Source organism: Dendropsophus ebraccatus, chromosome 6 (assembly GCF_027789765.1).
Source record: "Dendropsophus ebraccatus isolate aDenEbr1 chromosome 6, aDenEbr1.pat, whole genome shotgun sequence".
NCBI lineage: Eukaryota > Metazoa > Chordata > Amphibia > Anura > Hylidae > Dendropsophus > Dendropsophus ebraccatus.
Genome location: NC_091459.1, coordinates 24,716,179 through 24,730,200, shown reverse-complemented (window position 1 = coordinate 24,730,200; position 14,022 = coordinate 24,716,179). Strand labels below are relative to the sequence as shown.

Here is a 14,022-nt window from a genome sequence, read left to right as displayed (position 1 = left end):
AAAAAACTATAAACCTTATTATTCTCGTGTCCAGCCTTATACATACTTCATACATACTACATGCTATTCAACCCCCTCTGGAAGCTCAGCCCTCCACGGTACCGAGCCACCATTGGAGATTTTTTATTTTTTTCTTTATTTTTCCTCTTCCTTCCTCCAAACACTCCAGCACCACCGCCCACATATATTTATATAGACTTGTGGCGTTACTCCGGAGCAGGCTATCTGGACCCAGCAAAGGAACCCTTCGCTGCTCCATCTCGCCCACTCCAGCTTATTAGCTCACATTGACTCAACCACCAGCGGACCTCCGAGTAATAATAAAATAATAATAAACAAAAAAAAAAAAAAATATTTCAGCATAGTAACACCCCTCCTCTTCCTCCAACCGAGACCTGAGCCCGAGCCTCACGACATAGGGCCCCGAGCCAGGAGACCAAGGTCCAAACCCTCACAATCCTCCCACACAGACATCGGAGACCAACCACGACACCTATCACCCATCTCCATTATTTCTCATCGGTGTCCAGGAACCACACCCCCGGTTACAATTAACATCTCTCCTATTACATTTTCTACATATTACTTTTCAGTTGTGCCCAGACATGATCTTAACACTACTAACCCCACCCCTTTCCCCCCCTACTACCCCCCCACCCCCACCTCATCCCACCACCCCCCCTTTCTGGTTGCAGAGAAGGAAGAAAAAAAAAAAAAAAAAGTCAATAATTCTTCAGCCCTCTCCTCCTCTTAAACCAACCACCAATCCCATCCTCTCTTGTTGGTCCATTTTATGCAACCACGGATCCCAGATCTTACAGAAATTCTCCCTCCTCCCTCCTTTTACCATCAAACAAAACTCAAAATTAATCATCCTTCTAACTTCTAACAAAAACTCCCTCAGGGTGGGGCTATCTCTAGACATCCATTTTCTGGCCACCATCAGCCTCATTACCATCAAAAGCTTCTTACTAGAATATTCTTATTTTTCCCTGGGCGGACATCACTCCATACCCCCAACAACCACCTCTTTGCCGGTTACCAACCTTCCAGTTGGAGTCGATCTTTAATAACCTCTAAAATTACTTGCCAACTTCTCTCCATTTTCCTACATTCATAATATAGATGAAAGAAACCAACCCTTGGCATATTACAGCGGGGACAAACTATTTCTTTGTTAGGGGCCATTTTAGATAACTTACTTGGTGTATAATATAACCTATAATTAATAGAAAATTGTGTAATCTTGTGCGACGCATTAAGTGATATATTCTTTCCCATACCCCATATATCTTCCCACTCTTCTTGTGTAATTTCTCCTATATCTATTTCCCACTTTACTCTACTTGCATGTGTGACTACCTCCTTCTTCCCCTCCTTTACCAACCTAACTATCCTAGCCATCACCCTTCTTTTAGAAGTGTCCTCTATCATATAATCAATCCACTGTGAATTTTCTTCTAACAAATTATCCGTGTGATCTATTTCCATACTAACTTGTCTTAGTTGCAAATAATAAAAATACCAATTTCCTTCTATCCCGTATTCACCTTTTAACTCTTCTAATGAGCGTAATCGCCCTTCCTTAAAGAAGTGTGTCACATACCTCAAATTATATTTTTCCCAAAACCTCCATTCATAATTTCTTCCCAACTCTTTAAACCTAAGATTGTTAAACATTGGTGTACATCTAAATACTCCCTCCAAACCCAGTGCTTTTTTAGTTTTTTCCCAAACTTTGTGCATCAAGTCTAACAATGGCCATCTCTCTCTAGACCTTCTACTCAACTGTCCTGACTCCAAAATTTCCCATACATCCTTTAATCCCCATTTATTTTGTTCCACCAAATTCTTTATATATGAGAACTCTCTCCATCTTTTCATACACTGTAATTGAGCCGCCAAGAAATAAACAGGAACTTGATTACATCAGCTGTCTCAGAAGGGAGGGGGGGAGACAAAGAGAAAGGCTTATGGTGGTTTTACACGGAACGATTTATCGTTCGAATTTGCACGATAACGGTCGAATTCGAACGATAATTGTACGTGTAAACGCAACGATCAAGCGATGAGCGAGAAATCGTTCATTTTGATCTTTCAACAACTTCTCAAATCGTCGTTGATCGTTCGCAAAAAATTCGCAGATCGTTCCGTGTAAACATTCTTTCAACGATTTCACCTATGTATGAGATGAGGCTTAAGCGATCGCAAAACGTTTTTTCCGTACGATGTATCGTTCTGTGAAAACGCTGATCGTTATGAATAAAACATCGTTCATTCTAAATCGTTAATCGTGCGATCGGGCGAATTATCGCTCCGTGTAAAAGTACCATTAGGGTGGGTTTACATGGAGGAATCCGCACACAGACACAGTTTCCGCAGATTCCGCCGCTCGTATCTCCATGCGACATGTCAATTCTTTCGGTGAACAGTGGAATTCGCCTGACCATAGAATGGAGTCTATGGGACGGGCTGAGATGCATGCAGGGGGCAAGCGGCGGAATCTGCGGGAACTTCTTACACATGGATTTCTCAGTGTGAACCCAGTTTTGTGTGTCTTCAGCAGAAAGCAGCAGCTCAGAACTGGAGGAAGGAGACTGAATAAATAATAAGTATGGAATGAATTGTTAGTCTCACCATGGGCAGCAACATATCAAAAATTATGTCTGAGAGGAATACCCCTTAAGCATATACCAGGCAGATTCATTATATATACCAGGCACCCCCCCCCCCTCCCCCTCCCCCAAGTCTCCTGGTGTCTGGCTGTCTGATCGCGGCACCCCAAACCCCCCTCCCCCAAGTCTCATGGTGTCCTACCCCCCGCAAGTCTCATGGTGTCCTACCCCCCCCCCCCCCCCCCCCCAAGTCTCATGGTGTCCATCCCCCCGCAAGTCTCATGGTGTCCGTCCCCCGGAAGTCTCATGGTGTCCGTCCCCCCGCAAGTCTCATGGTGTCCGTCCCCCCGCAAGTCTTCTGGTGTCGCGGCAAAACCCCCCCTTCAAGTCTTCTGGTGCCTGCCTACCTGCCCGGCCGCGGCACCCCCCTCCCCCAATTCATCTGTGGGTATAGGTGAGGCAGTGCTGGGCAGTGTATGGGATATGAGTCTGTTCTCAGGCACACAGATTCTGTACAGCAATAGGTAGTGTGACAGTATTGTACTTGATGTTGTCCTTGTCATTAGATCAGCTGCTCCCCCTCCTTTCCTCCCTCCAATTCATCTAGTGGCTGGACGCCTGCGGCACCGAACTCCTGCCGCCCCCCTCACCCCCCGCAAATCACTTGATCTGTCACCAGCATCAACTCTGCTGTATCATCAGCTCTGCTACAACATCATCGGCTCTGCTGCAACATCAGCTCATCAGGGAGAAGCAATGCATGATGGGAAATGTAGTTTTCCTGCCAGTGCTTTTAGAAAAACTTGTAACTCAAGAACGGCAGCAGCTAGAAAGACGGGAGATGGCTCAAAATACTCAGGGGGACTTGGTGAGTAAGACAGGCTAGGTTTAGGAGCATTTCATTTTTTTAGCTCTTGGGGGGGGAATACCCCTTTAAGCAGAAGGACACAGGATGGTTCTTATCTTCCCTGTGCATCCCCGGGCCCCTCTCCGTCAATGGCCCCATAGCAGCTGCCTGCCCTGCCTCTATGGTAGCTACGCCACTGATTTTAACATCCATTGACGATAAGCAAGGTAAATGGTGGCCCACTTCACTAACATCTGTATTATGGATGTATTCTCCGTATACAGCTATATATCACAAGGAGTCACCAAACTCATGATACACAGTACTCGAGGCTCACCCATCTCCAGATACAGCATGTCCTATGGCAGAATACAGGGAGTGTCTCACAGGAGTTATAACCTGCCAGACTTATTACAGACACGCAGAGGTTGGCACAAGAAGCTGGCAAACATGTCCGGCAGCCACGAGGGGCCTGGCTAACACCACTAGTGAGGGGCCACCAGTTTAAAATGTCATGTTCTCAATTTTGATCAATTTGAACCAATTTCTACATGCACCTTAGGACTCTAGATAAACTGTATAAGATTAAAAAAAACAAAACAAAACAAAAAAAACTGAAAAATTTGATTTAGCTGTTTCTCATTTCTATCAGTACCCGGGAAAGCTGAGTGCTCATATACAGCCCGCACAGGGGTCACCATCCAGTCTGGTTCAAGATATTTATTAGGGTTTTACATTAATAGACATCCTGTTTGACAGTAAAATGGTAAATGAAGAAAAGACAGCGAGATTAAAGTCATACATCAATGTCGGTGACTAATCTGTAACAATGAAAACGTGGTTCAGGATAAACACACACAGAGCCATATAACCGTAATGGCTGACAGACTGAAACATAGGCAAGAAACAGACGAACAAGCGTCCCGCGACTCTGTCCTCACTCTTATTACCCTCCCCCCATCATAGCCGACATGTTATCACCTTCTTCAACTTTTCTAATATCTTAAAGTGTCACTGTTGTATTTCTTTATTTTTATTTTTCTGCAGAAATCAATAGTCCAGGCGATTTTAAGAAACTTTGTAATTGGGTTTATTAGGCAAATCTGCCATTATCTGCATTTAAAAAGACTTTCCCCAGGTCCCCCCCCCCCCCCCCCCCCCCCTCCTCTCCCTAATTCACTGCTCATTATCAGGAAATTTTTACTCTTTTGCATCAGTCGAGCCCTGTGTAACCTATGGAGAGGGGAGGAGGGAGGAGAGAGATTAGTCGGCAGCAGAGAAATAAGGATTACACAGTGGGACCTGTGTGAAAGCCGGTATTCAGAGGTCAGAGAAGTCAGTGCTGACTTCAGAGGAGATAGCCCGGTGATGTAGCTGTAAATTAACTCTTTGTTGTCCTGTTTTAGTGCCTCATCTCCCTCCACCCCTCCCCTCTCCATAGAGAACAATGAAGAGCTTCAAACTGCTCGGCTAATAAACCCAATTACAAAGTTTCTTAAAATCGCCTGTACTATTGATTTCTGCAAAAAAAAATTCAATGACAGAGACACTTTAAAAGCGGCTTCCTCTCCCGTGAATTGATGCAAGACTTTATTGGGTAATAGGCAATGCCTTGTAAGTTCCACTTTTCCTGAATAGCCTCATGCAGCGCTTCGCCCTGGTCAGTAATCTTTTCATATATACAGGTGGCGCTGACCATATTGACCACTTCTGCCATGGTGGACGTTTCCTCTGATTTCCAGTGTCTTATCAAGGCAGCCCACCGACTATAAGTAATTGGCATGGTAATCATTTCTTTTCAGACTGAAAAGAATACATCACTTCCTGCAGGACATACAGCAGCTGATAAGTACTGGAAGGCTGGAGATTTTTAAAAAGTAAAAGTAAATTACAAATCTAAATAACTTTCAGAAACCAGTTGATCTGAAAGAAAAAAATTATTTGTGTTGAGTTATGCCATCCAGATCTTACAAGTGGCAAGCACCATCTCCACTACTCCTTTATCTGGGAGTCGGCATCCAGTCTATTCCTATAGCATCTCCTACCCATATACTGGATAGGTACAGGTGCCTAGATACCTGGGGAGCTATATCCTATATAATCTATAGGTGACATATCAAGATCCTGTCTGTGCTGCTGTACTGCGTCTCTTGTACTGTTCTCGGATTAGTCCGTCCTGGCTGTATACTGGGGCCGGCAGGCTGTTCTAGGAGCAGCCATGACCTTTGTACACAGTCTGGTGGAGATCATAAACGACATGTCAGGACCGGACTAGATAAAACCGAGAGCTGGCAGGAGCACAACGCTCAGTGATCGCCAACACAATACAAAGCAACGTGCTCTGTGTGCGGCAATGTGCTCTGTGTGCGGCAATGTGCTCTGTGTGCGGCAATGTGCTCTGTGTGCGGCAATGTGCGGGAAATGCTGTGATGGTTTTATGTCAAGAGCGGCCGAAACAAGCAGGAGAATGTTATGCCAGCCTTTATGTGGCATCTGATAGTCCAGACACTGTATATAGCAGAGAAGTTCTGACAGCAGACACTGTATATAGCAGAGAAGTTCTGACAGCAGACACTGTATATAGCAGAGAAGTTCTGACAGCAGACACTGTATATAGCAGCGAAGATCTTACAGCAGACACTGTATATAGCAGAGAAGTTCTGACAGCAGACACTGTATATAGCAGAGAAGTTCTGACAGCAGACACTGTATATAGCAGAGAAGATCTGACAGCAGACACTGTATATAGCAGCAAAGATCTGACAGCAGACACTGTATATAGCAGCGAAGATCTGACAGCAGACAGTGTATATAGCAGCAAAGATCTGACAGCAGACACTGTATATAGTAGCAAAGATCTGACAGCAGACACTGTATACAGCAGCAAAGATCTGACAGCAGACACTGTATATAGCAGCGAAGATCTAACAGCAGACACTGTATATAGCAGAGAAGTTCTGACAGCAGACACTGTATATAGCAGCGAAGATCTGACAGCAGACACTGTATATAGCAGCGAAGATCTGACAGCAGACACTGTATATAGCAGCGAAGATCTGACAGCAGACACTGTATATAGCAGCGAAGATCTGACAGCAGACACTGAATATAGCAGCGAAGATCTGACAGCTGGAGCACACACATGGCCATAGTAGAGATGAGGACCAGGTGAACGCACACCAATCACTAAAAGTTCTCCTGTGGGATCACTGGAGTGACCCAACCCCCCCCCCGCGACTACATGGCCTGGGTATAGTGTGTGACCCCACCGGGCACTACATGGCTTGGATATAGTGTGTGACCCCCGCCGGGCACTACATGGCCTGGGTATAGTGTGTGACCCCACCGGGCACTACATTACCTGGGAATAGTGTGTGACCCCCGCCGGGCACTACATGGCTTGGATATAGTGTGTGACCCCCGCCGGGCACTACATGGCCTGGGAATAGTGTGTGACCCCCGCCGGGCAGTACATGGCCTGGGTATAGTGTGTGACCCCCTCCGGGCACTACATGGCTTGGATATAGTGTGTGACCCCCGCCGGGCACTACATGGCTTGGATATAGTGTGTGACCCCCGCCGGGCACTACATGGCTTGGATATAGTGTGTGACCCCCGCCGGGCACTACATGGCCTGGGAATAGTGTGTGACCCCCGCCGGGCAGTACATGGCCTGGGTATAGTGTGTGACCCCCGCCGGGCACTACATGGCCTGGGAATAGTGTGTGACCCCCGCCGGGCACTACACGGCCTGGGTATGGTGTGTGACCCCCTGGACATTACATGGCCTGGGTATGGTGTGTCACTCCCCATATAGATGCCCCTCACCCACATGCCAGTCCTCACAGACCCAGCCACTGACCACTAGGAGAGGTGAGGGCAGGCCGGTGCCCGGTAGTCGGGTCGGCAGCCATGGATGTGCCATCAGTAGGTGTCTGTCCCATCACTGTCCCCTGTGCTCGCCCGCTGGGATGTGACACCTCCGGCTCAGGCCGCCCTCCCCGGTGAGGCGGGAGGACGGGGAGGTCTGTGCCCGCCGCCCCATTGCCCGGTCCCCGGTGACCTCTACAGCCAGCACGGCGCCCATCACTGCCATTCACCGATCTCACCTGAGCAGAGCGACGCCGCTGGCAGCCCGGCTGACAGCTCCCGGCATGCAACGCGAGCCCTGCTGATCACAGAGAGGAGGTCGTGAGAGACGTCAGGGGAATGCGACAGGAAGTAAAGTGATTACAGGTCGCGAGCGCCGCCATCTTTGAGATGGGCACCGTGCCAGTCTATAGGTGGTGGAGCTGCTGTCACCGGTCTATTACCGGGAGGTTTCTTGCTGTGGAGTGACACCATCTTGGGCGCATGGTAGCGTGAGCGGTGTGGGACAGAGGCCGCTGCCTACAGCTGCTGTAGTGACCCGTACACTGCCCGTACACTAAGCGCGGCTCTGGAGCCATGTGCGCACAGTGAGCCGCAGCTAGGTGGCGCTGTGGAGCTAAGTGGTTCTCGGCGCATCATACTGGCGGTAATACTGACCATGGGCTCTAACGTGCGGCTGGAGATCCGCAGGGGCATGCAGAGCGCTGTTCTCATTGTCAGGTAATCCGGCTCCTATTCACAGGTCACGGGGTCAGGTCACACCTGCCGCATAGATGTACCAACCACTCCTGACCATTATACACCATTCTCTAACCTTCTCCTCTCCAGCTGGGGCAAAGCTACAAGTTCCAGCATGTCCCGACAGGTTATAGGGTACACTGCAATACACACTGCCAGTAATGCTGAGGGTACACTGCAATACACACGGCCAGTAATGCTGAGGGTACACTGCAATACACACGGCCAGTAATGCTGGAGGACACTGCAATACACACTGCCAGTAATGCTGAGGGTACACTGCAATACACAGTGCCAGTAATGCTGAGGGTACACTGCAATACACACTGCCAGTAATGCTGAGGGTACACTGCAATACACACGGCCAGTAATGCTGGAGGACACTGCAATACACACGGCCAGTAATGCTGAGGGTACACTGCAATACACACGGCCAGTAATGCTGAGGGTACACTGCAATACACACGGCCAGTAATGCTGAGGGTACACTGCAATACACACGGCCAGTAATGCTGAGGGTACACTGCAATACACACGGCCAGTAATGCTGAGGGTACACTGCAATACACACGGCCAGTAATGCTGAGGGTACACTGCAATACACACGGCCAGTAATGCTGAGGGTACACTGCAATACACACGGCCAGTAATGCTGGAGGACACTGCAATACACACTGCCAGTAATGCTGAGGGTACACTGCAATACACACGGCCAGTAATGCTGGAGGACACTGCAATACACACGGCCAGTAATGCTGGAGGACACTGCAATACACACGGCCAGTAATGCTGAGGGTACACTGCAATACACACGGCCAGTAATGCTGGAGGACACTGCAATACACACGGCCAGTAATGCTATGGGTACACTGCAATACACACGGCCAGTAATGCTGGAGGACACTGCAATACACACGGCCAGTAATGCTGGAGGACACTGCAATACACACGGCCAGTAATGCTGAGGGTACACTGCAATACACACGGCCAGTAATGCTGGAGGACACTGCAATACACACTGCTAGTAATGCTGAGGGTACACTACACTACACACGGCCAGTAATGCTGAGGGTACACTGCAATACACACGGCCAGTAATGCTGGAGGACACTGCAATACACACGGCCAGTAATGCTGAGGGTACACTACACTACACACGGCCAGTAATGCTGAGGGTACACTGCAATACACACTGCCAGTAATGCTGAGGGTACACTGCAATACACACGGCCAGTAATGCTGGAGGACACTGCAATACACACGGCCAGTAATGCTGAGTGTACACTGCAATACACACGGCCAGTGATGCTGAGGGTACACTGCAATACACACTGCCAGTAATGCTGAGGGTACACTGCAATACACACGGCCAGTAATGCTGGAGGACACTGCAATACACACGGCCAGTAATGCTGAGGGTACACTGCAATACACACTGCCAGTAATGCTGAGGGTCACTGCAATACACACGGCCAGTAATGCTGAGGGTACACTGCAATACACACGGCCAGAAATGCTGAGGGTACACTGCAATACACACGGCCAGTGATGCTGAGGGTACACTGCAATACACACGGCCAGTGATGCTGAGGGTACACTGCAATACACACGGCCAGTGATGCTGAGGGTACATTGCGATACACAGTGCTAGTGATGGGGGGACACTGCAATACCCACTGCCAGTATTGCTGAGGGTACACTTCAATAAACACACTCAGTTATGCCGAGGTTTGTGTCTCATGAGCTGTAGTGGTCAGTTGTCACCTAGGATTGCCACCGCCAGGTGAGGGCAGCACTGTGGTGTCCTGGCAGTGGGGCAGACGACATCTGGCCTTCTCCTGGTGGCGTGAGGTTCCTATTATTGTGCCATCAGTCATCACTTTCACAAGATTTGGGTGCATCTTTATGTGATACACATCTTTTATGTTTCCTTTAGAGGCTTGGCTGGGGGGGGGGGGGGTGCTATCTATCTTCTCTCCATAGGCTCCCATTACCTGACAGTATTTGGGTGTCAGGCTGATATAAGAAGTACTCCGCAGCAATGCTGGCCTCCTGTCTCCCGCTCGGTGGAGCTCCAGCCCATGTTACAGTTTCCCATAATTCTAACACACAAATTGAATGTGACATTTGTAATGAGTTTTCGTCTTTTGCTTTGAGGCATTTTTATTTTCACTTATTGCAATGCGGAAACTAATTGAATCATGTGTTTATGGATGAAATATTCTGTAATTCTAATGCCACATTTTTTTTCTTTTTCTTTAAGTGGCCTCGAAGGCAAACGATTTCCAATTGACATTTCAGTCAGCCAGTCATCCTTACAGATCCAGTCTCCTGATGAGTGCGAGGAGTTCCCGCTACCTCCAGAGGTCAGGCTGGTTCCGGCCACGTGCAGATACGTCCAGCATGTCTCTGGGGAAGGGCTGCATATGCGGCTGAAGGCATTGGCCGTGGCCCCTGCAGGTACTGCTATAACATGGGTACAGATGGAGGCATGACTAGAAAGAATACCCAAGTATCAAGGGGGAGATTCCAGTCATACAGTAAGAATGCTCTATATTGCCCTTATATATCACAGAGCGACTTTCCAATACATATCGGCTATAGTAATATGGAAGCTGAGCTGTGCTTGGTTGCAATGGGCAGAGAGAACATTCTCACTGTAGAAGTGGCCGTACACCTACAGTAAGTGTTACTATTATCTCTCCTGTCCTCCCCATACACAGGAATAAGCCACAGCTCTACTTCTCTGAGAACAAAGGGGTTGGGCAATAAAATTTCATCATGCCCAATTTTTACAGTCACCATCTGTCAGTGGAGACTTGGGAGCCTCCCATACACTTTTCTTCTGGCATAAGTATAAAGTGTTTGGGGACCTTAAAGTGTCACTGTCGTTAAATTTTTTTTTTTGCAGAAATCAATATTAAATAAGATTTTTTTTTAAAAACTTTGTAATTGGGTTTATTAGCCGAAAAAATGTTATAAGGAAAAAGTAGTTTGAAGTATGATTGTCTATGGAGAGGGGAGGGGTGGAGGGAGATGAGGCACCAAAACAGGACAACAAAGAGTTAATTTACAGCTACATCACTGGGCTATATCCTCTGAAGTCAGCACTGACCTCTCAGACCTCTGAATACCGGCTTTCACACAGGTCCCACTGTGTAATCCTTTGTTCTCTGCTGGCGACTAATCTCCCTCCTCCCCCCCCCCTCCCCTCTCCAAATGATTTAGCTTTGCTAGATAAGTGGTCCAAACAGTGGAAATTGAAGTTCAACGTTTCCAAATGTAAAATAATGCACTTGGGGAGGAGGAATCCTCTATCCGAGTATCACATCGGCAGTACTGTGTTGGAAAAGACTTCAGAAGAGAAGGATTTAGGGGTAATGATTTCTGAAAGCCTTAAAGTGAGTCACCAGTGCAACCAGGCGGTGGGGAAAGCAAATCGTATGCTGGGGTGTATAGCTAGAGGTATAACCAGTAGGAAGAAGGAGATTGTGATCCCGCTGTATGGAGCTCTGGTGAGGCCACATCTGGAATACTGTGTCCAGTTCTGGAGACCTCACCTAAAAAAGGACATTGATAAAATAGAATGGGTCCAAAGATGGGCTACAAAAATGGTGGAGGGTGTGAGGCATAAACCATATCAGGAAAGACTTAAAGATTTGAATCTGTATAGTCTGGAGGAAAGACGGGAAAGGGGGGACATGATTGAAACCTTTAAGTATGTTAAGGGACTAAATAAGGTTCAAGAGGAGAGTGTTTTTAGTAAAAAACTGAGCTCAAGAACAAGAGGACACAGTGAGAGGTTAGTTGGGGGAAAGATCAGAAGCAATGTAAGAAAATATTATTTTACTGAAAGAGTAGTAGATACCTGGAACAAACTTCCAGCAGAGGTGGTTGGTAAATCTACAATAACAGAATTTAAACACGCCTGGGATAGACATATATCTATCCTAAGATAATAAGGAAGAAAATACTAAAAGGGCGGACTAGATGGACCCAGTGGTCTTTTTCTGCCGACAATCTTCTATGTTTCTATGTTTCCATAGATTACACAGGGCCTGACTGATGTAAAACAGCCGAGATTTCCTGATAATGAGCAGTGGATGAGAGAGAGGAGGGAGGGTGGACCTGGGGAAAGTCTTTTTGGATGCAGATAATGGCATATTTGCCTAATAAATGCAATTACAAGGTTTCTTAAAATCGCCTGGACTATTGATTTCTGCAAAAAAAAAAAAAAAAAAAAAAACCCGAAACCAGTGACACTTTAAAGGGGGGAACTATGAACAGGTTAGGCAAATCTAACCTGCTGATAGCCCCCTATAGTACACAGGGCGCTGAGGATAAAGGTATGTTTGTTACCTTCATCCTCTGCACCGTCTCCACTGATTATTTAAAAATCCTCTGACTGGTACGCCGTTAAGAGCACTGGGAGCAGGGCTACCACCCCACCAAGTACCGATTTGGCCCCCCCTCTATTCATGATGATTTGAAGGGGCGGACTGACTAAAGGCCCCCTTCCCCCAAAGTATCATCAACAGAGGGGGTGGGCCGGATTAGTGCTTGCCCTGCCCCCAGTCCTCCTAATTGCTTACAGGGCAGAGAATCTCAGAATAAACAGCATGGGAATAGTGCTGAGGATAAAGGTAAGACATACACCTTCATCCTCAGCACCCCGGTCGCTATGGGGAGTTAGATTTGTCTAATCTGCTGAATCTGCTGCCTGGAGAACATGGATCCAGCCATAGGCCCTGAATTATGGCAGAACGCGGCTTTGGCTTTGTGCCTTGGCAAGTGGGTCTCGATAGATGGCTTACTGAGAACAACATTGACACCAATACACTTTAGCCACCTCTCCATTGTACTGTATGGTATATTATGGACCCCTGTTCTGCCAATAGGGCTGGTCTGGCCATTTGTGGGATATCCCATAGAAATCCCATTGTTGTATATGCCTTTAAAGAGGATGTACCACCAGGTACATCCTCTTTTATCAGAGCCCACAGATCGAACGGCGGCGTCACGGGGAAGCAGGTGCCGCTGTCCGTTTTTCAGACCGCGGCCCGGTTCCCGTGCACAGCGCCGGCCGGTTACGGTGCATAGAACGGCGCCGTGCACGGGAACCTGGCCGCTGTCTGAAAAACGGACCGCGGCACCTGCTTCCCTGTGACAGCACCGTTCGATCTGTGGGCTCAGATTAAAGAGGATGTACCTGGTGGTACATCCTTTTTAAGGGAAAAAGACTAAGCAAGACCACAATGCTAGAAAGGACATATAATTAAAGGGGTTGTCCAGTGAAATGTTTTTTTCTTTCAATTCAACTGGTGTCACAAAGTTATATTGATTTGCAAATAACTATTTAAAAAATATTCAGTGTTCCAGTACTTATCAGCTGCTGTGTGTCCTGCAGGATGTGGTGGATTCATCCCAGTGTGACACAATGCTCTCCGCTGATGCTCTGGACAGTTTCATTTCAGCAAATATCTTGCTAAAAAGTGCCTGCATCTTATATTCTGGAAACATGGTGGCCAACATTGTCAGACCGCTTTCCTAATGGTCACTCAAAGCGATGATTCAGTGCTGTGCCCGACTGCTGGATGAGCTGTGCAGTTACTGATAGCCGCACAGCCCTCTCCCTTCTCCTGCCAGACACTGATCAGTGAGATCAGTACCGGGCAGAAGAGAAATCTGGATGTGATGTATGATGTGTGCAGCAGAGCTTGGTGTGTGTGTGTGTATGATGCATGCAGCAGAGCTGGGTGTGTATATGATGTGTTCAGCACAGGTGTGTGTGTGTGTGTGTGTGAGATGCATGCAGCAGAGCTGGGTGTGTTTATGATGCATGCAGCAGATCTGAGTGTGTGTATATGATTTATGCAGCACAGGTGTTTGTGTGTGTGTCTGTGTGATGCAGCAGAGCTGTGTGTGTATACTGTATGATGTATGCAGCACAGC

The 14,022-nt window shown here is 47.5% G+C and overlaps 2 protein-coding genes across 4 annotated transcripts in view; one reads left to right on the top strand and one right to left on the bottom strand.

Moving 5' to 3' along the window:
* The window catches only part of DOP1A (DOP1 leucine zipper like protein A), a 65,883-nt gene extending 58,229 nt beyond the window's left edge, over positions 1 to 7,654 (bottom strand). For all 3 annotated transcript variants that reach the window (XM_069974695.1, XM_069974696.1, XM_069974699.1), the window contains exon 1: positions 7,572 to 7,654. The gene's annotated coding sequence lies outside the window, so the exon portion shown is untranslated. The remainder of the gene's footprint in view (positions 1 to 7,571) is intronic.
* A 57-nt stretch (positions 7,655 to 7,711) lies between these two features.
* Positions 7,712 to 14,022, top strand: part of UBE3D (ubiquitin protein ligase E3D) — a 103,116-nt gene continuing 96,805 nt past the window's right edge. The window contains exons 1-2 of the mRNA XM_069973512.1: positions 7,712 to 8,052; positions 10,334 to 10,530. Coding sequence (XP_069829613.1) covers positions 7,991 to 8,052; positions 10,334 to 10,530 — 259 coding nt within the window. The 5' untranslated portion in view covers positions 7,712 to 7,990. The remainder of the gene's footprint in view (positions 8,053 to 10,333; positions 10,531 to 14,022) is intronic.